The sequence below is a fragment of the Arachis ipaensis genome, chromosome B7 (genome assembly GCF_059453495.1).
Source record: "Arachis ipaensis isolate K30076 ecotype BB chromosome B7, ASM5945349v1, whole genome shotgun sequence".
In the NCBI taxonomy this organism is placed as follows: domain Eukaryota; kingdom Viridiplantae; phylum Streptophyta; class Magnoliopsida; order Fabales; family Fabaceae; genus Arachis; species Arachis ipaensis.
In genome coordinates this window covers 136192310-136214226 of record NC_142442.1, presented here as the reverse complement: position 1 = coordinate 136214226, position 21917 = coordinate 136192310, and the positions used below count along the sequence as shown (strand labels likewise).

Below are 21917 nucleotides of genomic sequence, written 5' to 3'. Positions count from 1 at the left end.
TTGATGATATAACAGAGATGTTCCCTTTACTGATCTTCCGGAGGATTCCGTGCCTTCAGAAAAGATCTCGCGTACTCGAAAACTGGGTTGTTACATTCTACCCTCCTAAAAGAAAATTGTCCTCAAAATTTGAGTTACCTGAGAATAAATGCGGGTAATTAGATTTCATCTTATCTTCCAATTCCCAAGTGTGCTCTTCTTCTCCTCTTGGTTCCCATGCTACTTTGACTAAGCGAACAGTCTTGCCTCTTTGCTGCTTATCACTTCTTCCTACGATCTGAACTGGTGATGCTTGATATGTCAAATCATTTCATAACTGTGCTATTTCTGGTTGTAAAACGTGACTCTCATCGGGAACATATTTCTTATGTTGTCGTATGCCACGTGCTTTAAAATGCACCCTTCTTCCAGCTGCCTGATGATTGCTAAGACGCCTTGGTGGAAATCCTTGGTGACTCACCTTGGCCACAATCACTTTCTTAATACATTCTTCCACTAACTTGCTCTTGTTAACTAATTCGGCAAAATTACGTATCTCCAGTGGAACTATTGAACTCATCAGATCATCACGAAGGCCTCCTTCAAAGTTCAAGCACTTCCATTCTTCAAAGTCAGCAGGATTCCCTTGACAGATCTTATAGAAACGACACAAGTCATCGAAATTACGAGCATACTCAGCAACAGTCATATCCCCTTGCCTCAGCTGCATAAGCTCTATTTCCTTAGCATCACGCACTGCTCTTGGGAAATATTTCTTGTAGAATTCATCTTTAAAAATATCCCAAGGAATGTCACCTTCATTACGTTGTAGTAGTCCCTGTATCCCCTGCCACCAGTACTCAACTTCTCCCTCAAGCATATGTGTAGCAAACTCCACGTGTTGTCCTTCCGGAACATGTTGCGCTCTCAGTGATCGTTCAATACCTCGAAACCAGTTATCAGCGTCAGTCGCAACGAATGTACCTTTGAACTTAGGCGGATTAACCTTCAGAAAGGTCGCAAGGGTCATAGGTCTTTTAAGATGCCCTAAGTTATTCTCATCATTCCCATTATCTTCTCCGTATTCATTCTCATTCCCATTTCTCACTCCAAGACATTCAACAGCCCTAGCCGCTGCTGCCGCAGCTTCACGCACTACTTCAGCCATGTTGTTCATGGTAGCCATAAACATTTTCTGTTCCCTCTCATAGTTAACATTAGGAATTCCTTCTCGTACGCCTCATCTCCGTGAACCCATTGTATTCCTGTTCACACCAAACAATCATTGTTAAGGTGATCAGTCTTAACACTTCAAGTCAAGTGTGAACATTTCCAAAATGAAAACACAGAAACAATCATGCAACATATATCACTGGGATATCCTATACGCATGAGACACACAACAGAGTATGCAATGAAGCATAATCAGTCCACTCCTCAGGCTCTACTGGGAACGAACTGCTCTGATACCAAATTGTAACGACCCAATTTTCAATATGTCTAGATCATACTGGAAACTGAGCGCTACCAATTTGTCTTCCTAATTACTATCTATTATTTATCATATGAGCCTGATTCGTTGTTAAAAGCGTAGTTAATTTGCGAGGTAAATTTTTTTTAAACGTTTGGATTAATAGACGGAATCATTCATAATCAACTCACAACTGATAACAGATAAAATAGTTATAAGCAACCACACATAAATACATCACAAGTAGCTAGCAACATTCAGTGATCCAGTCTTTATTAGAGTATAGACCTTTAGTTAGAACACCCCTAGATATAGCTAGATAATAACTATATACATATACATACATACAACATCCCAGGTCCTGACCTGTTCAAGAGGTCCCCAAGCTGGCACCTAGACTAGCCTAGATTCTATACTCACCTAGTCCCTCTAAACTACTAAAGCGAGGGAAAGTACGTTCTAGGTCTTTAAAACTCAAGTCAGGTAGAATGTCATCAAAAGGTAGAACTTCATCTGCTACTCCTCTGCAGGATCAAACATTGCCATAGGACGTCTCTCTGGTACCTCATCAAGTAACCACACAATATAAGTCTCGTACACAAGGTTTAGGTTAAAGTTCATGTACAAGCGGGATGCAGACATTGGCTGGTCTCACAGAAGACTATCTAGAGTAGAATCCTCTTTGCAGAACCATCATCAACGAACTACGGTAAGGTACTCTCACTTCCATCTGAAGGGGGAAAGGAGAGAGAAGGGGTAAGAACTGGGGAGTTCTTAGTAGGGTCGGGGTTATTAGTTACGTTCATTAATTCTATATTGTTTAGCAGACTATTAGCAGAATATAAAAAAGCAGTAAATAGAAAAGACAGATAAGTAGAGAAGATAGAGAAAACATATAGCAGAACACAAATAGAAGAATACAAGAAAATAACACAAACACAAAGAATATAATACACACAAAGAAAACATACATTCATACAACAAACATAATGGAGGAAATGCACAACCAAGTATGATGCATGTCTAGCCTTAATGCAGGTAATGAGCTCATCTGTCGGTTTCTACCCGCTCCCGACGTAACCCGAAGGAGCTGAAACGGGTATGGTTTTCCAGTCAGCATAGGTACAGTTCTCACTAACTGACGTATGCATCATATTCTCTGTAAGCAAACTCTGCCTTACAGGTGGCGGCATTCTAGCGGTGTATAAAATCATGTCCTCTGTAAGCAATACTTGCGTTACAGGTGCGGCATTCTAGCCGTGTATGAATTAATATCCCCTGCAAGTGATCCCAGGTTATCAGTTGCAGGTATAGCTCTCAATAGTTGTGTAGCACTGGAAAACGTTCTGTGGTCGTACCACTATCTATCTGGCTGCCTTCACGCAGCAGATCATCACATAATCATTCTCATTACCATCATTCATTATCATTCTCATTATTCATCATCACTTTCACATTCTTATGCAGTGCCTCTTTTCACTTTGTCTTTTTACTCTGTTTTGATTACTCTTTTTTCTGTATCTCTTTACTTTTCTCTGGTTACTCTGTTCTCTGTATTTTCTTTACTCTGCTCTGATTTCTCCGCTTAACGTATGTATTTAAAGCTTATGTAAATTTCGGTATGAATAGTTAGCTTGTCCCATGTATAGGTTCATTAAGTCTATACTGAAACAGTTTAACTTTCCATATATTACCTAACCCTAGTCGCAACTCAAGGACTAACTATGTTGCCTTAGTTCGTTCACTAGTCTCTGTCTATTTTTCTGTCGTTAAAACTTTACAGACTTTTCTTTTTTTTTTTTTTATCTTTTCTTCAACTTTTTATCTTTCTTTTATCTTTGCCTCACTAATATGTTCTTACCACTCCCTAAGTGTTTTATGAAGGTAATTATGAGATTCTGCGCTTAAAGTTGTCTTTCTAAAGCTTTTACAAAAAACTGTCTCTTTCGTATTATTTTATTATTTTTATTAAAATATTATTTTTAATTAAATATTATTATTTAATATTTTATTATTATTTTTTATTTTAACATTAAAGTTTTGAAAATTACCTTGCCTTTACCTTTTAACCTTTAAAATTAACTTTTTACCCCGGTAACTTTTAATATTTCTACTTTAACCACCCTAACTTTCAGAAATTACCAAATAACCCCTTAAACACCAAAACTTTTACTTCCTTGCCCTTTTAAGGATCTAAAGCCTGTTCTTCATTGTTCTTCATCACACTCACTGTTCTTCATATTCTTCATAAATTCTTCAGATTCTTTCTCCGTTTTTACCCGTTTTTCAGTCTTTTCAGCAACCGATTTTTACTATAATTCATAATAAATTACCAGCCACTAAAACCCCATCTTTTCCACATGATTTCAACACAAATTGAACCTCAATTTAAGCCTAGGGTTTCGTTTTTCTAGCAGCTCTAAGAACATGAACTCAAAGCTTGAATTTCATCAAATTTCATCAAAATTTCACCAAATTTTCACCAAGAATCAATCATGTATGCAACCAATTTTTAGCACAGCCAAATGATACAACATTCACACAAATCAAACACAAATATTCAAGATTAATTTCGTGACACCCTACCTTGATTTGCTGCTCCAAATCTGGTTACTCTTTGAAGTGTTCTTAAAGCACTTTTTCCTCTTAAAACACATCAAGAACAACTTTAAAACTCTAAACCATCAACTAAACGAACTTCAGCAGCATCTTAGGAAGGTTATCCTTACCTTAAACATGCAGGAAATCAAGGATCTTTGGCCCACAAGTCAAGCTAAGCAAGCGATCTAAGGAAGAACATCAAGAAAACACTTGTTTAAGCATGTTTTCTTGAAAACCGATTTGAAGAGGGAGGAAGAGAGCCATCTCACCTTATTTCCAGCCTTGATAAGTCACATGGTTATGTAGAGGAAGAAGAGAGGATCATTTTGGTGAAATCGAAGTTTTGATTTGAGTTTTAGTTCAGAAGAAATCAAGCTTTGAAGATTAAGTATTCATGAAAGTTTCTTTCTTTTCTCTCTTGTTATTTTCGGCCAAAATGATGAAATGAGTGATGCCAGGGCATCTTGGATAGTTTTACTAGCCATTTTTTGTATGCTTTAGGTTTGTTTCATGCATTTTCTTAGGAAGTAAGAAAGTATTTGGTTGAAAATGCATTCATACCATGATTCAAGCAAACATTGTGAATTTTGAATGATTTCATGAGAATTATGCATGAATTGAATGATAAAATGGATGATGCATGATCTCATGATTAAGAGCAAGACTTTGATGCACTTTGTTTGATTGATTTCAGGTAACAAGAAGCAGAGAAGAGCCACGTTAGTGGCTACGTTAGTACCACTAACGTGGCCATTAACGTGGAAGGAAGGAAAGTTTGGAACGTTAGTGGTAAAAGTAAACACCACTAACGTTAGCAAAGGGCAAGAAGACCCACGTTAGTTTCCATGTTAGTTACATTAACGTGGGAACTAATGTAAAAGGAAAGGAAAACTCCAATGTTAGTGGAAAAAGTGAACGCCACTAATGTTTGCGAAGCCAAGAACACCCACGTTAGTGGCTACGTTAGTGCCACTAACGTGGGCATTAACGTGGAAAAAAGGAGGCAGCTGTGAAAGTTAGTGGAAAAAGTGAACACCACTAACGTTTGCGAAGCAAAGAAGGCCTACGTTAGTGGCCACGTTAGTGCCACTAACGTGAACACTAACGTGGGCAAAATCTCACCCCGCAGCCTGACCATGCCTTCTTCAAACAAGAATAACTTGAGCCAAAAAGCTCCAAATGAGATGATTCTAGTGGCGTTGGAAAGTAGGATTCCAGAGCTTTCCAAGCATATATGGAACTACATGGTGGACACTAAATTTGAGGGAGAAAACCCACCCCAAAAGTGCAAAGATGAACATGGTATCAACCTGTAGTAAGGCCAGCTGACCTCTTCACCTTCCAAGAAGTGTAACTCGAGCTATAAAGCTCCAAATAATACGCTTTCAAAGGCGTTGGAAAGTAGACATCCAGGGCTTTCCAACAATATATAATAGTATGGGGTGGATATTAATTTTGAGCTTCAGAACCTGGCAATACTAATCCCCTGAACGCGGACGTTATTGGCACTCACTTTTTCCAATAACGCCAGCGACTATGCCAGCGACCCTGTCCTCTTCAAGGAAGCATAACTTGAGTTATAGAGATCCAATCGAGGTGATTCTAATTGCGTTAGAAAGCTGACATTCAGAGCTTTGCAACGATATATAATAGTCTATAGTGGGCATGAAATTGGAGTATAAACAAGAGGTATCTGTTAAGCCCCAAAAACACCAACTGGGTAGCAAGTGTGACATTAGCCACACTAACTTCAGCACTAACGATTAGCACCTGGACCTCAACTTAATTTACTTCTCTTTCAAGAACCTCCCAACCACAAGGAAGCAAGCCCACAAGTGTCAATCAATCAAGGTCACAAGAAGCATGTAGAATAGGAATTTTCATTATTGTAATTTACTTTTAGTTTCATTTCATTTTGTAATTTAGGAGAGCCTATATAAAGGCCTTAGTTTTAACATTCAATTCATAAGGGGATTGGGGAGGACAGTATTCTGGGGGCTGGACACACCAGAGAAGAGGGGTCTTCAGACTCCCTCCCCTCACACACTTTTCCTTCTTTTTCTTTTCTTAGTAGGAGTTTAATTCTAGTTTGTACTTTTCATTTATGAACTTTGAAGTTTCAATTTCAGTTTTAATCTTCATCTTTATTTTTATGCATTTTCTTTCTTTTCTATTTTGGTAGAGCAATGAACAACTAACTCTTTTCATTGGGTTAGAGAGCTCTATTGTGATTTAATGGATCAATGGTAGTTTTTATTCTTCTTCTTCTTTTTTTTTCTCTTGATTTTACTAGAGAGCTTTCGATCTTAATCTAATTGGGTAATTGTCTCGGAAGAGAAATTGCTCATACTTGGATTTCCTCTGAACCTTAGAAGAAGAATGAGGAAATCATGCTAGAAATGCTCTCTCACATTGGATTAAGTTGGTGGTTGGATGGATATTGTGACATTTAATCCTACCAATACTTTGATCTATGAATGTGTGTGGTATAATCAGTGACCATACTTCATCTCTTTCCATGAGCAATTAAATCAAGGAATTGGGAAATTGTTCAAGCTTAGAGAGATTGGATTGCCAAGGAATTGGGATCGAATCACTTAAGATTGCCAAGGAGATCAATGAATGCATTGATTGAGGAAGAGATGAGGATGAACTTGATCCGGAGGATTGCAATATCTCTTGATCCCAATGTTCATTTTATTTCTTACATTTATTTTTCTTGCACTTTATTTCTTTCGTTACTTTTATGCTATTTACTTTTCCTGTTGCTCATCACTCCTTAATGATTCGTCTAACTAGGATAATCAACTAACCATTGATTGCTTAATCCGTTAATCCCTGTGGATTCGACCTCACTCTATTGTGAGTTTTTACTTGACGACAATTCGGTATACTTGCCAAGGGATATTTGTTCAGAGACAAGTTTCCGTGCATCAAGTTTATGGCGCTGTTGCCGGAGATTAATTGTGATTAACAAACTACCGATTGATTGATTTACTAGATTAGACACTTGAGGGAATTCCCTTACAAGTTGGGTTAGTACTTTGCAGTTGAAAGTTAGGGTGAGTTCTAGTCAAGTTCAAGTTGGGTTAGAATCTGGACTTGTCCCAGATAGGATTAGCGTATATCCTAGGGAGAATTGGTGATTGTAATCTGTTGAAAAGATAGTGAAATTCCATCGTCATTGTTGTGATGGAAACTGGATGTAGGCTACATTGCATTGGGTAGCCGAACCAGGATACATCTGTGTGTCATTCTCTACTCTCTTCTCTGTTTCTGGTTCTGCACTAAAGAGACAAAAAACAAATTATCTCCTGAATTATTCACGAAGGTTCGTTTCATCACAACACTCCTTGCAAGTGATACTGTTCTAACTCCTACTGCGTCAGGAGACAAAATTAAAATCTCTCCTGTATTCCATCAATAGAACGCAAAGTTACAAGTAAAATTAAAAGAAGGCAAATTTTAACCCCTTTATTTTAGCCACTGATTACCATCAATTTGTTTCAATTTTGTCCCAAAAGTTTTCGATTTACATCAAGTATACTCCTGACAGCTAATTTTTCAAAAAGTTTAAGACTAATTCAACAACAATTTCATAAGAACAACCTTCAACACAAGCAAATCAAGCATAATTTTCATGTATTATTGTTAGATTGGTCTTAAACTTTTTGAAAATTTAGCCGTCAAAGGTATATTTGATGCAAATTAAAAATTTTTTGGACAAAATTAAAACAAAATAAAACTTAAAAGTATTTTTAAAACTTTTGTCAAATTTAAAAAAAAATAAATATACTTTACCCTTAATTTTAAGAATAAAAATATCTATTTTTCTAATAATACTTAAAAAGTTGCATTGCATCAAAATTTCTCATTGCAAAGAACGTGACACATAATATCTCACGTAAAACTTTGTACATATTTCAAATTATCACATTCTTGCAATATTTTTAAAAAAGTTTCATTCATGTAACTTTTTTTGTTTTCCTTTATTAACATGTCTTTATTTTCCTTCTTACACATTATATTATTTGCAAATATGAAGTGATGAAGGTGTCAATGAATCTATAATTACGATTATTAAATCTACATAATACGTTGTTTTGAGTAAACTAACTTGACTTTACAATGATACAAGACTTATATATATATATATATATATATATATATATATATATATATATATATATATATATATAGCTCCCTAACAACCCGAGAGAATTATTTAAACCAATGCTACAAAAGACTGCATAACAGAATGCAGTTATAGTCTTATAGATACCTAACCAACTAAACCATATTCCGTCAACTCTAAAATTACAAAAAATACATTTCTAAGATTTAAAATAAATCTTGTTATTTGATAATATTTTGAATAGGATTCATATTTATAAATATATCAATATATACACACAAAATCAACTATTAAATTAGTCATTTTATAAGATATATATTAAAATATAGATTTAATTATTCTGTTAGTCCGTATAATTTTAACAAATTTATAATTAAATTTTTATATTTTTTTAATTAAATTCCTACAATATTTTTAATTTTGTAATTAGGTCTTTTCTAATATAAAAAATATTAGAGTTAACTAAATATTTTTTTTACAAATTAAAGATATTAACAATTAAGAACCTAAGTAAATCTTTAACCACATAATTTTTTTAAAGAAATATTCGGATAATTTTAACTTTTTATATGAAAAATACCTAATTATAAAATTAAAAGCAATTTAGAGACCTAATTAAAAAAATAAAATATAAAGACCTAACTAAAAATTTAATAAAATTATAAGAATCAACAAAATAATTAAACATAAAATATAAAATATAAATCAATAAAAAATAAAATAACACATATTTATATACAAATATAATAATTTAATAATAAACTTTTTAATTCGCAAATAACACTTTTTTAAAATTCGAGGTCTCCATCAAATAAAATTTCACCACATACATAGAAAGGTGGTCAATATCTTCAACATCCCTTACTCAAAATCTTTTTCATTGATCTCATATACTCATCTATATATGCAAGTAGTGTGGATAAGATTGCTGTGTATGACGATCGGTCCAAATCAAAATTTGAAGAACTATTGAAAAGTAATTCCACCCATCATACGTGACATGCCATACTTTGTCACACACCATGCACTAATTGCACCCTAAGCTTTTCTTTCATATTTTATTTCCACAAACTTTTTCACTTTTTTGCTATGAATAAAAAATTAATTATAAAGACTAACAAGTATTCATAAATCAGAAAGGACAACACATTAGATCTTAAGTTAATATATAAATTATTATAAATATATTATAAATTATAAAATAATAAGAGATACAACTGTTTTTAGAATCAACAATACAACATCGTTGATTAAGTCATCACATCTAAATTATTTCAGCCTTTTAAACATCTTTTATGCCAAAGAATATATATAATATATTTCAAATAATGTGTATCACATCTCTTTTTGAAACAAAAAATAACACCATCTCCATTCTAAAAATGAAGTATCAAGATAGACCGACAAAAATAAAAAAGCAAAGGATCTGAAATCGAAATAAAGAGACATCTATGTCCATATGGTCAAGATATATACGCGAGCTATTTAATTTATTGCACTAAAAAGAATTAACTTTATTTTTCTTTTTGTTTACACTTTAATATGCCACTACTAGAATAAGATATTAAGATATATCCATTAATTAAGAACACTAATTGTTGCGATTTTGTCTGGAGCGATCAAAGCATATAATTGATTGCAAATCAGGTTGATTAATGAGGTTGATTAATGAGATGGTTCTTCCATTAGCAGGAAAAAATAATAAGAGAGAGAGAGAGAGTCTTTTATAATTCTATTGGAGATGTTTGTTGGCAAAAGGATTCTGTGAACTTTTTTAAAGGAGGCTACTGGTGCCCCTTCTATTAATAATTATGTTTTATACCCACGTCAATTTTTTCCAAATTACAAAAGTTCCCTTGTGTTAGAAAGGTAAGAGGAAGCAATAGAAAAAATGTTTGTGTATATTTCAATTGTATAGAATATTACAATATAAAAAAGTATTTATAAATCTTAAGAGAATCGAAATAATAAAGATGTAATATTTTATAATAAATATTTAGATATGTTAAATAATTCTAATGAATGTTAATTGATCTTGATATATTCTAAAATTTTTCTCAAACTCAAATAACAACTTGAGTTTGAAATTTATTTAAAATAATGAAATAAAAAAATTAGATAAACTGATAGAATAGGTGCAAAAGAACTGTCGAAAGGAAACGCAGACGGAACTGTCGCAAAAAAAGCGCAGACGGAACTGCCGCAAAGAAAGCGCAGACGAAACTGTTGCAAGAAAGTGTAGACAAAACTGTCGAAAAGATGGCGAATTGCTCGGAAACTGCCGAAACACAACTAGAAAATTGATTAATACAGACAGATTTACAGACGGATTTAGTCTTTATTACAGACGGATTTTTGGTTACCGACGAAATTACCGACGGATTTTTACTAGTTACCGACGGATTTTCCCTCTGTAAATTTTTCCTCCATTTCCTGAAGGCGACAAACTTACAGACGGATTTTCCGTCTATAATTACAGGCGGATTTTCAGACAGATTTTTCGTCTGTAATTACAGGCGGATTTTCAGACGGATTTTCTGTCTGTAATTACAGACAGATTTTCCGACGGATTTTCCGTCTGTAATTACAGACAAATTTTCCGACAGATTTTTCGTCTGTAATTTGAATCTTAGAAAATCATCTCACTTTGATTACAGACAGAAAATCCGTCTGTAAATCTGTCGGTAAGGTAAAATAAATTTTTTTTTATTTTTCCAATTACAAAATAAACTTGTTTTCATACAAAATAAATATAAATTTAATACAAATTTTTATCTAATTTGTATTTGAATATTTATAATACTTCAAAAAATACATAAATTCATCGTATTATTAAAACATAAACGAAGTGTATTGATACATCAATTATAATCCTAAGTGTATTGTCCAACCGTACTAAATTTATCAGCTATAATTCATAACATTGTATTATACGAGAAAAATTACATTATGCAAATCTCTACAAGCCAATCAACTAGAGTAATGTGGTGTTGCTTTATATCTCTTAATGCAATTGGAAAAGGGCGAAAGTGACTCTTTCGCAACCGGTTTTGGTTGTGCAGTTTCCTTCTCAGTGGTTGTGGCAATGGCAGGTTCCGAGGGAGCCGGATCACTGATGGCTGTAGCATCCGGTTTCTGCATAATCACAATAAACAATGAATCATAAATTAGAGCTTAGTTATAGCAGTGAGGTAAATTTTTCTTTGTCATAACTTGTAATGTAAGAAAGGACATACCTTTGGTGAAGAAATGTAAGGTCTTTGAGATGATATCTTTGCAAGAAGCTCCTCCCTGGGAGTCAGCGGCGCAATTGTCTCTGCTACTACCTCCACTATTTTACAATATGCAAGATCAGGTTTCTTGGCCATGACTGCCATAAGTTCTGCCACCTACCATGAAACAGAATTTGTTACTTTTGCTCTGTCATTCATAGGACTAGTTTTACAAAATTGGAAATCAGCACAAAAGTTTACATGTTAAGCACCTGAAGGTTTGATACTTGACCCCCAAATAAAGTGTCTTCTGTTGATACTGTTAGGTTATGAGTTTGAACTTCTTGTTAAAATATGATAATATCAGAAAGAATTTCATTAATGCTCACTTGAGAATAGCTGCAGGTAAACCAAATTTATTTGTTCCCAATGAAGTAACCAGTACTCTTCCCTCCACTTGTTCCATCATCAAGCTTCATTTGCTCAACACTCTGCATATGTTCTATATCTTAATGCACATCCTTTTCATATCAAGCACTAATGGATACCAAATCTTGTTCATAAGATAGAACCTGTACCTTGATTAGTGGACCAGCTCTCTCAGCACTCCTCACTCCAGCTCTTACTTTAAATCCATGTTTTATAAGCTCTCTGAAATGAAACTATCACTAGTCATCATTTTAAAGAAAAGAAGTTTCTTCTTAAAGAACAAGTGAATTGAAGAGTACTAACAAATGTACCTAACAGTTCTTGAACCAACTCTACCAGTAGCACCAGCAACAAATACTAAGTTATCATCCTTGGAATCTGTTTTCTCAGAAATCCCCTCAATTTTTGTTGAACCTTGTATAGAGTATAAACATTAACATTCATATTAGTAATCATCAACACAAACCATATTATATATCTAACAGTTCTATCTGAATCACCTGAAGCTTGAGCTCTAATGCAGTGGAACTTGTGAGGCTTAGTGATTACTCACAATTAAAAAACCTTTTGTTGCTAACAAATTCACGCATAAAGCTTCCATCATTAGAAAATTTATTTAGGCTAGATGCTGCTGCAGAAATGAGTGCAGCTCCCTCAGCAGAATGTTGACTTTTTCGCTTCCCCCAAGATAAAGAATCTCGAACTTTAGGTGCTTTTATTTCACTATGCCGCACAGAAACATCCTTCAAGTAGTCCTGCTATTGTTTCCCTGTAATGTAATCGGTTTCCCTCCAGAAGCTTCATATGTAAGAAAATATCATTCATTAGATGCACATAAATGCATGTAGAAGTTAAGTTTCTAGCCTTGAGTCACTACAGACATCCTTCACAGACACAAACCACTACATAGCTTACAGTTATAAAAGGATCACTTGACAAGAGTTATCACTTGACACTTCTGAAAAATCTTGAAATGTATAAAATTTGGCAGTTTCAGAAACACACTGCGAATGATTAACAGTGTTGCAGTACTCGAAGACCAAATAAGAGAAGATCAAAGGTCAGCGGCTTACAGTCAATATATATATTCTTTATCTCTTTTGACTCATCAGGGGACACACTGCGGAATCTGGTAGTTGGCCCCACATCAACCTCTACTTTCTCTTGTTTATTTTCCTTAAGATTAAGTTTGTGCTCCATGCCTTCACTTGTCTTGGCATCCAAGCCGGAACCATCACCGTATGGTTTAATAAGCTGACACGTTGAAATTAACACATAATAATATAGTTAAAGAGAGATAAAGCATAGTGCATGCAATGCAATGTAGGGGGAAAATAAAATAAAAAATAAAAAATCTTTTATCCTTGTCCAAGTTCTTCATATCATATCAGGCTCCCATGAATACACCTGCAACATATCATGAACACACCTGCAACATATCATATCGGCATTATACATGACTCTTTTATCCTTGTCCAAGTTCTTCATTATATTATCTCTTTCAATCTCTTACCTTCAAACCATCCTCATGCCCAGTAAATAGGGTTCTTCCATCAGGATGAAATGCTATTGAGCGCACCCCTGTAGCCTAATTTAAAGTAATATAATATGTTTCAGAGAAGCAACATAACTTTAAAGCAATGACATTTATATTTATGACAGAGAGAGACAGAGAGAGGCACAAATTAAGACATAAATGGACATAATTGTTTCCTTTTGAATAGAAACTTAAGATTAAGTACATTTAAGTACCTCGCCCCTGGCAGAACCAATCAATTCAAAGGTTTCTAAATCCCAGAATTTCACTGTTCTATCAGCTGAACCTGAAAATTTCAATAGCTATTTTTTCCGTAACTTGCACCAGTATACAAAAGAAGTTTGCAGAACTCTTAAAAACAAAAGGCACAAAACAAAACTGATTGATTGACATTTTGGGAAATATTAACATACATTATACAGTCCCACAACACATTACTTTGGAGGACTTCAAGAAGGGAAAAATCTACTTTCCTTGGTGCTCAAAGATTTGGATAATCTAGCATATGAGGATAATCTAACAAATTCTGTAGGAGAGTCATATGACTCATATCAAACACCATCCATAGTAGTCAGAACAACATTGGCTCCAGCTTTCAATAGTTTTTCAATGCGTTCCTTAGTCATACCAGCCTCTCTACAATATGAAATAAAATGACCAATTGCCAAGCCATGGAGTGAAACTTGGATATTATTTTATTTCCGAGGTAGTAACAATATTGTTTTAGAAAAAGCACAAGCAAATTTCCACAATAAAAGACATTGGCATTACACAGTTGTTTACTATTTTAAGGAATTGCAAAATTATAGAATTATTAACCATAACAATAATCAAAGGAAACTGCATTACACTTATGGCAAGAGAAGCAAGCTCTGGTCAATACAAAAATTGCATTACAACCAGAGGTTTGTCCTGAGACCTGCCAAATCATATAAGCCAACAAAACTAATCAGCATTTGCAATCTTTGCATGAAATGCATACCTCTTATACTAAACAGAAAATAAAAGCAAAAACCAAACAGACCCAAGAAGTGAAAATCAAATTCATTTGCAGTATATATACCAAAAAGAAAAACACCTTCGAAAAGAAAAAAGGAAATAAATCATGTTCCTTATTCTCCTGAAAAGCTGATATCATCCCGGAGTATCTGCTCCTCACTCCTCAGCCAAGTAGGTCATAGACAAAGTTAATTTTATTTTCCATTAATATTTAAGCTGAAAAGAAGGTCATAAAACAGAAGGAGAAAAAAAAAGGAACCTTTTAATATTCTATCTTAACTCATTTTCCCTTGATACATTCCTCAATACAGAGGTAAATAGTCATTCATTCACACGAAAAGGATGAGAACTAAAGAAAGTTAAATACTCATTCTCATATAGATGACAATAACCGAATAGTGTACAGTATATAAAGAGAAAGAGAAGAAACCTGTCATCTACAAATATACAATTTGCTGGATCAACTTTAAGATGTTCCAAAGCTTCCATAAAGAACTCAGTATTAGGCTTCCTCTTTCCTGAAACACATTATAAAATCAAAGCAAGTTGTGAATTTATGCTTCATCCCACATTAATCAAATCAAAACAAGTTGTGCTATACCATATGTACACGAACAAAATGTCCAAGATAAATATTTTGATAGTTCTAACTTGTCTTCAATCAGTTGGTACCTACAATACAAGACATTCTGAAGAAGACTGTGGGGAGCCAAAAAACCAAAATCATAATAAGAACAATTGTCTTACCATATGGGGTAGTTTGTAAAAGCATGCATCTCATAGTTGTTTTGCTTTAAGGAAAGAAGCAAATGTTCAATTCCTTCAATGTATGAATATCCACTTGGCATGCAAGTTTTAAGGCCTGTGATGGAAACACACATGAAACTAAAATATCGACAATATGGAATTGATCTGAAATGACTTGATCTGGAAGAATTGTAGCCAATCTGGAATTGATCTGAAATGACTTGATCTATGAACAAAATTATCGACATCAGCATTTTGCGGTTCTTAAAAGTCAGATTTTTAATGTATTATATTAAACTAAAATAGTATCATGTAATGACTAATACTAAGATATCAGCTCTAGCAACAAAATGTTAGACCAACCTTCTAAATCAACATCCCTTCCGTCCGTAAAAACTTTTCTTGCTAGCTCCATCTGGAAGAGAAAAACATTATTAAGAACGATGTTATGAAAGTGGAAACTACTTAACCATTTTATGCAGAAGATACAAGAAATTCGAAAGCAAGTAGTGAAAAGCGAGAATTCAATTTTCTATGATTTCTCAGCAACCAAGGATACTTGAGCCCTTAAGTAATCATTGCTTTGCCTTAGATCTTCAATAATTTTGATGTCTTTGTCCATTTTTTCTGATTTTTCGACTGTGTATCCATCAAATCTTTATTTAGCTTTTGTATGGAACTTACGATTTCTTCCTTTTCTGGAAAACTTTTGGAAGGATCTGACATCTGTTATAAAAAGCCAATGCCGGCATTCCAAAAAGTAATTATTTACATTATCAAAAAGCCATTATATTGTTAACATAACTGATATCCCTTGAATGCTTGACCTGTACCTGAGAAGCACTGGAAAGGACATTAGCCGCTAAAGACTTCCTGCTTGTTTCAAGAGCAGCCTCAATTTCATTCTTTTCCATCTAACAATAATGAGAAGAATGGGTTATAGTAGAGTGCATTTTAGAGGTAAATATCACAAATTCACAACTAAAAAATATAAGTCTTTTAAATTATGACCTCCCCATAGTATAACTACAAACAGAATGATTCTTTTTATCTCACGGTGAGCAAAAGAATGCTTCAGTTACAATGACGAAATATATATAATATAAACTCACTTTGTCTCTATCCAGCTTTAATATTTTAAGCTCCTCCTGAAAGGACTTGTTCAATTTCTGTTCCTTTGACATTTAAGTGTAGAATCAAATAAGAAAGGAGGGTTAAAAAGCATGGTTCCTTATCAAGAATTACCTCTCGGAGAGCTTCAAGTTTCCATGAACAATAGCCGGAACTTTCTGCAGAAAGTTTACTTCTGCAAAGACATCAAACAGCGCATGTAAGTAGCTAGAGCGGACAGCACCAACTATTGCAGATCTCAATATCTCAATATCTCAACAAATTTGTAGAAACTTATCAGTAATTTTAAGTTAATTAAGAACAGATCTCGATATCTCAACAAATTAAAAAATGAATGAAGTTAATTAGTATTATTTTTATTTTTCTGTGAAATTAGCAGCAGCAACAGGGAAGGGACAGGGCTAGGGCTAGGGATAATGAAATCAGAATAGAATCACAATGGAAGGGGTTAGGGATATGGACGAGAAGGAGGCGGAGGCCTACCTGAACTAACGGCGACGAGAAGAGATGATGACAAACCTCCAGCGAGGAGAGAAGAAGCAGCGACGAGAGCGGCGCGGAAGGAGCTCGTAAGACAAGAGCACGGCGGAGAGAGGTCGTACGACGATGGCAACGAAGGGAGCAAACGCGATGAGGGCGACGGAGGGAGCTCGTGCGACGCGAGCCGCGGCGGCGGTGACAGCGGAGGACGTCACATCTTCAACGGAGAGAGAAGGCAGGGAGCAAGGAAAACGTGAAAAAGTGAAATGAACCTGGGAGTTTCGGGAACCTGGGAGTTGGAGGGATGAGCCTTCTACAGCGTTCGAAAACTAGGTGTGAATGGCGAGTGAGTGGAGTTAGGGTTTTCAATATTTCCGACGGATTTCATTTAAATTACAGACGGATTTTTCGTCTGTAATAATTAAATAAAACGCGCGTTTTGTCTATCTAATTACAGACGGAAAATCCGTCTGTAACCATTCTACGGAAAAAAAAATTAATTTTTCCGACGGAATTATAGACGGATTCTCTTTTCCGTCTGTAATTTATGCTAATCTATTTTTTTTGTTTTTTGACAAAAAAATCCCTCTGAAATTCCGTCTGTATTTCAGTGGGATAAAATCCGTCGGAAATATCCGTCTGTAATAACTAATTTTCTAGTAGTGAAAAGTGGTAAACTGTGTGAAGAGATGGTAAAATGCCAAAGGATGACGAACTGTCGGAAGGTAATGAAAAATATATAGTTTTTCCATGGGAATAAGTAAACAGCGAATGACAATCACTCGAAAAGACACAAGACGGAGAAGATAGACTAATCGGTGAGGTGAAAAAGTATAAAAAAAATGACAAAAGATAAAGAAAAATGGCATAAAAAAAAGTGTAAAAAAGTTACGGTGATTTCACCAGAAAAAAAAAAATAACATATCCTCTTCAAAGAGGATACTATGACTCTAATACCATGTTAGAAAAGTAAAAGAGAACAGTAAAAAAAAGATTCGTGTGTATTCCAATTATACGAATGATACAATATAAAAATGACTTAGTTATACTTTACACACATGAGATACAAGCATTTATATAAGAGGATCTCAACAATAAAGAGAGGAAAAAGCAAAATAGAAACAACAGAATGAAAAATTACTTACACCATAACAGATTCTTAACTAACTTTCTATATGTGGAGATATTCTAATAACTAATTATATTACTCTCCTTTACAATTCCCTCCCCTCTCAAACTTAGCAGTGAGATTAACAATCATTTTAAGTTTGTCCCTGAATTTGTGAAAGAAGAGTGCAGATAAAGGTTTAGTAAAAATATTCTCAACTTGATCAGTGAAGGGATGTGAACCACATAGAGATCCTTGTAATTGACTATTTCTTAAAGACAATGAAGATCAATCTCCATATGCTTGCATCTTGTATGTAGGATTAGATTAGCAGCTAGAAAATAAGCAATTTGATTATCACAATAAATTGTAAGTGTTATAAGTTGATGAATCTTTAGTTACTTAAGCAAACTCTGAATAGAAATTAACTCTAATTACATTACTGCCATGGATCTATATTCAGCTTCTGTGCTATTTCTACTGACGCTATTTGTGTTATGTTACCAATAGACCGTCATCATTTAGATAATTGAATTCTAATCTAAGAAAATAGCTTAACTTTTCAAGGTTTTTTAGAAAAAAAAAATATTTAATTCAGAAATAAGAATGTCAATTTCAGTTTTGTACTTTTGTTATTGTCGGTAACTACAGTGTTATCCACATAAGCTAAGAGAAAGATTGTAGAAATTAAAAAATGCCTCACAAATAATGAAATATCACAAATAATGAAGTAGATATCATGAAAAAATTCTAACTTAGAGCAAATTAAAAATCAATGAGCATCTCAAGCAATGAGAAGATGAAGTTAGTCTGAACTACGAACAAGAACAAAATAAAAGAGAAAAAGTTAGTAGTGACAGAAATGAAAATTAGAAAATAAATAGCATTGAAAAGTGATTCTTAATTACACTATATAACAGATTCTTAACTAACTTTTTATATGTGAAGATATTATAATAACTAATTTTGTTATTTTTCTTTACACTCCCTTAAACTTAGTAGTGGGATTAATAACCACTTTAAATTTGTCTCTAAATTTGTAAAGATAAGTGCAGATAAAAATTTAGTAAAAATATTCTCAACTTGATCGAGTAAAGAAATGTGAACCACACAAAGATCTTTGTTGTTGACCATTTCATGAAGACAGTGAAGACAAAGTGTAATTACTTATTAAGGAAACATAAATAACCTTTTTTGATAAAATTGTGAAAAAATAAGAAAAGAAGAGAGAAAGAATATTATATTTTGTATTTTTTGATTGATTGAATTGAATTGTATTACAAAGGTAAAACTAAATATATATCAAGCATTGACCTAAGAAAAATAAAAACAAATAAAAATAAGATAAGAACAACTAAAGATAAGATAAGATAAAATAATAAAGACTAAAATTATAACTGAATTTATGTATTCTATTGGGCTGAATTTGTAGACTATAAAACTTCTTTATTATTGTCATAGACTAATGTAAAAGAATAGTTTAATACTTTCTTAGTTTCTTTAGAGTGAACTACATACCGAATCCTTTCCCTGCCATACTCATGAGGACTTAAAGCAACAAGAAACTTTAATAAGCAGAAAAAGGTTCAATAATGGTATCTGCTTCTTGACCAGCAGCTATATATGATTAACAATAATAACGCAAACTAAAGAGTTTAGTTATTTTCGCACGTTATTATTATTTTCAGATATATAATAATCAAGGCCGTCGTCGTTACTCGTTAAGGTGGTACCCAAACTCCTATTTGCATGTTTTTCTTGATCCAATCATCATCATCATCTTCTCTTTAATTCAGTATCAATTTTTTTAATAAATACTGTTTATAACCTGAATATAAAATATAATTAGTTTTTTTAAAAATGTTTAATAATTAAAATAAATTATAATTAATAAATATTAAATAAAATAAATTCTATTTTTTTAAATCTTTTTAGCATTACTATAATTTTTTTATATTTCTTGTTTAGAAGAACCGTATGTAAATGATTAAAAGAAAAATTACATTTCTCTCTCATGCAAGATGTTAAAATAACACTCTCCTCCCCTCTATTTTATAAATGTATATTTTCCTTCCTTCTAACTTACAAAAAACCTCCTCTTTAATCCATTTTAAATTTTTTGTGTTAACTAATATTAACTTTACTCATTTTTTAAGAAAAAATAAATTATTTTTCAAAAAAATACCCATTAGTAAAATTTTTATTTTTTATCATTAAATTTTGCTTACCAAAATATCCTTTAATAAATTATTCTTTTATTGATTAAACTGTATTTTTTAAAAAAATTAATAATTATATAAATTTTTTTCTAAAATACCCTTCAATAATCTTTTAATTATTAAATTATAATTTTATCAAAATATTCGTTAATAATTTTTTTATATTTTAGTATTAATTTTTTGATATCTATATATATTATTTTATTATTAAATAAAAAAATTTAATAAGATTATTTTTCAATATCAATATATATTAATTGTTATATATATTAACAGTGGTAAGATTTTTTTATTTAATGTTAAAATAATATATATTGATATCAAAAAATTAATAGTAAAATATAAAAATAATTGTTAAGAAAAATTTTAGTAAAAATCATAATTTAATAATTAAAAATTATTGAATGGTAGGTATTTTAGAAAAAAATAATTTAATTATTAATTTTTTAAAAGTATTTTAATAAAAATAAAATTTAATCAATAAAAAAATAATTTATTAAAAGAATATTTTGGTAAGCAAAATTTAATGATAAAAAATAAAATTTTTGTTAATGAGTATTTTTTTAAAAAATAATTTCTTTTTAAATGGATAAAGTTAATATTAGTTAACACAAAAAATTTAAAATGAATTAAAGAGGTGGTTTTTTAAAAGTTAAAAAAAAGGAGAATGTACATTTATAAAATAAAAGGAAGGAGAGTGTCATTTTAACATATCACAGGGAAAGAAAGTGGAATTTTTTCATGATTAAATGAACACCACCACAAGTAATATATATTAGCCATCATTTTTACTGCCATGACAAATTTCCTAAGTTAAATTAATGGTGACCATATATAAGGCACATAGATTTATTTGCATATTGAATTTGGAATAGTTGTTTGAGACACCATATTATTGAGGAAAATCAAAATTATTATTATTGTAGAATAAAGAAAAAGTATGAGAATCAACCTAAAGTGGTCGAGTAATTAACTTATCTATTTAAATAAGTGTAAAAAAATTAAATTAAAAATATTTATAAATTTAATTAATTAATATTATTATTATTAATATTATTATTAATATTAATAAATGGTTATCAACTGTTTATATATTGTAAATTATAATAATAGTATATAGTATTATTTGATTAAAGGGATGTAATTTTTTAAAAATGGTGTATGATTAAAATATTATACCTATTGATTAAAAGGACACAACTCTTTAAGAATGGTGTATATATGTTTAAAATATTGTAAGTATTGATAATAGAAGAGTCATAACAATTTATGTACGTGACAAATTATAATTGTTATGTGCAATAGATATAAATAAAATTCTTGTCCATTATTTATATATTAATTAAGTGAGTATTTTAATTATTAAGAGATTTTTTTTATTAGTTAAGAATTTCTTACTATTGCTAATTAAGAAATTTTTAGATTTCATTATATCTTGAAAGAGTATTGCCATTAACTCTATAGCAACTAAGTGTGGGAATAAATATCTCTCTAAAGAAAGCGATCTAATCGTGCGTGTCTTGAAACCATCTTCATATACTACCCAACAATTTTAGAGAGATATTACTTGAAGATAGCACAAGATCAAAATACCTTGTTCAAGATCATGAATCAATAGTTTGTCAAATTGGATCACTTTGATGGAATGAACTTCAACCGTTGGAAGGACAAGATGATGTTTCTTCTTTCGGTTTTCAATCTTACATATGTGATTGACCCAAATACTACACCAATTGCCAATGCTGCTGAAAATTCCACACTGAAAGAAAAAGAAAAGATTATTCAATTAAAAAAGAAATATGATGAAGATACTTTTGCAAGTCGAGGTCATATTCTCAATACTTTATCTGACTGATTCTATGATCTCTA

General features: G+C 32.3%; 3 protein-coding genes and 1 pseudogene across 3 annotated transcripts; all 4 read right to left on the bottom strand.

Moving 5' to 3' along the window:
• Positions 1-310: 310 nt before the first annotated feature.
• LOC148554286 (uncharacterized) lies at positions 311-2092 on the bottom strand. The gene is made up of 3 exons (XM_088495075.1): positions 2015-2092; positions 667-985; positions 311-579 (listed from the first exon to the last, which is right to left on the bottom strand). The coding sequence occupies exons 1-3, from the start codon at positions 2090-2092 to the stop codon at positions 311-313; spliced, it is 666 nt and encodes a 221-aa protein (XP_088351201.1).
• A 9064-nt stretch (positions 2093-11156) lies between these two features.
• Positions 11157-11685, bottom strand: LOC107606071 (protein TIC 62, chloroplastic-like). Its single transcript, XM_021106384.2, has 2 exons — positions 11423-11685; positions 11157-11321 (listed from the first exon to the last, which is right to left on the bottom strand). The coding sequence occupies exons 1-2, from the start codon at positions 11561-11563 to the stop codon at positions 11157-11159; spliced, it is 306 nt and encodes a 101-aa protein (XP_020962043.1). The 5' UTR covers positions 11564-11685.
• Positions 11549-13990, bottom strand: LOC148554285 (uncharacterized). The gene is made up of 9 exons (XM_088495074.1): positions 13924-13990; positions 13580-13650; positions 13341-13415; positions 12901-13081; positions 12139-12241; positions 11977-12049; positions 11788-11889; positions 11660-11708; positions 11549-11575 (listed from the first exon to the last, which is right to left on the bottom strand). Exons 1-7 carry the CDS (start codon positions 13988-13990, stop codon positions 11815-11817), a joined length of 645 nt encoding a protein of 214 aa, XP_088351200.1. The 3' UTR covers positions 11549-11575; positions 11660-11708; positions 11788-11814.
• Positions 13991-14240: 250 nt separating this feature from the next.
• LOC107607827 (uncharacterized) lies at positions 14241-17201 on the bottom strand (annotated as a pseudogene).
• Between the last annotated feature and the right edge of the window lie 4716 nt (positions 17202-21917).

Bases quoted from the DNA above. Each gene is read 5' to 3' on its own strand.
- LOC148554286 (XM_088495075.1), bottom strand. From the start codon at position 2,092: ATGTCTGCATCCCGCTTGTACATGAACTTTAACCTAAACCTTGTGTAC. The intron at 986-2,014 runs GTACCAGAGAGA...ACCTTTCTGAAG, and splicing joins TTGTGTGGTTACTTGATGAG to GTTAATCCGCCTAAGTTCAA. The intron at 580-666 runs GTAATTTCGATG...TGAACTTTGAAG, and splicing joins GACTGTTGCTGAGTATGCTC to GAGGCCTTCGTGATGATCTG.
- LOC107606071 (XM_021106384.2), bottom strand. From the start codon at position 11,563: ATGGCAGTCATGGCCAAGAAACCTGATCTTGCATATTGTAAAATAGTG. The intron at 11,322-11,422 runs GTATGTCCTTTC...GTGATTATGCAG, and splicing joins CTTACATTTCTTCACCAAAG to AAACCGGATGCTACAGCCAT.
- LOC148554285 (XM_088495074.1), bottom strand. From the start codon at position 13,990: ATGACTAAGGAACGCATTGAAAAACTATTGAAAGCTGGAGCCAATGTT. The intron at 13,651-13,923 runs GTGTTTGATATG...TGAAATTTTCAG, and splicing joins TGTTCTGACTACTATGGATG to GTTCAGCTGATAGAACAGTG. The intron at 11,890-11,976 runs GTACAGGTTCTA...GAACATATGCAG, and splicing joins GAGCTGGTCCACTAATCAAG to AGTGTTGAGCAAATGAAGCT.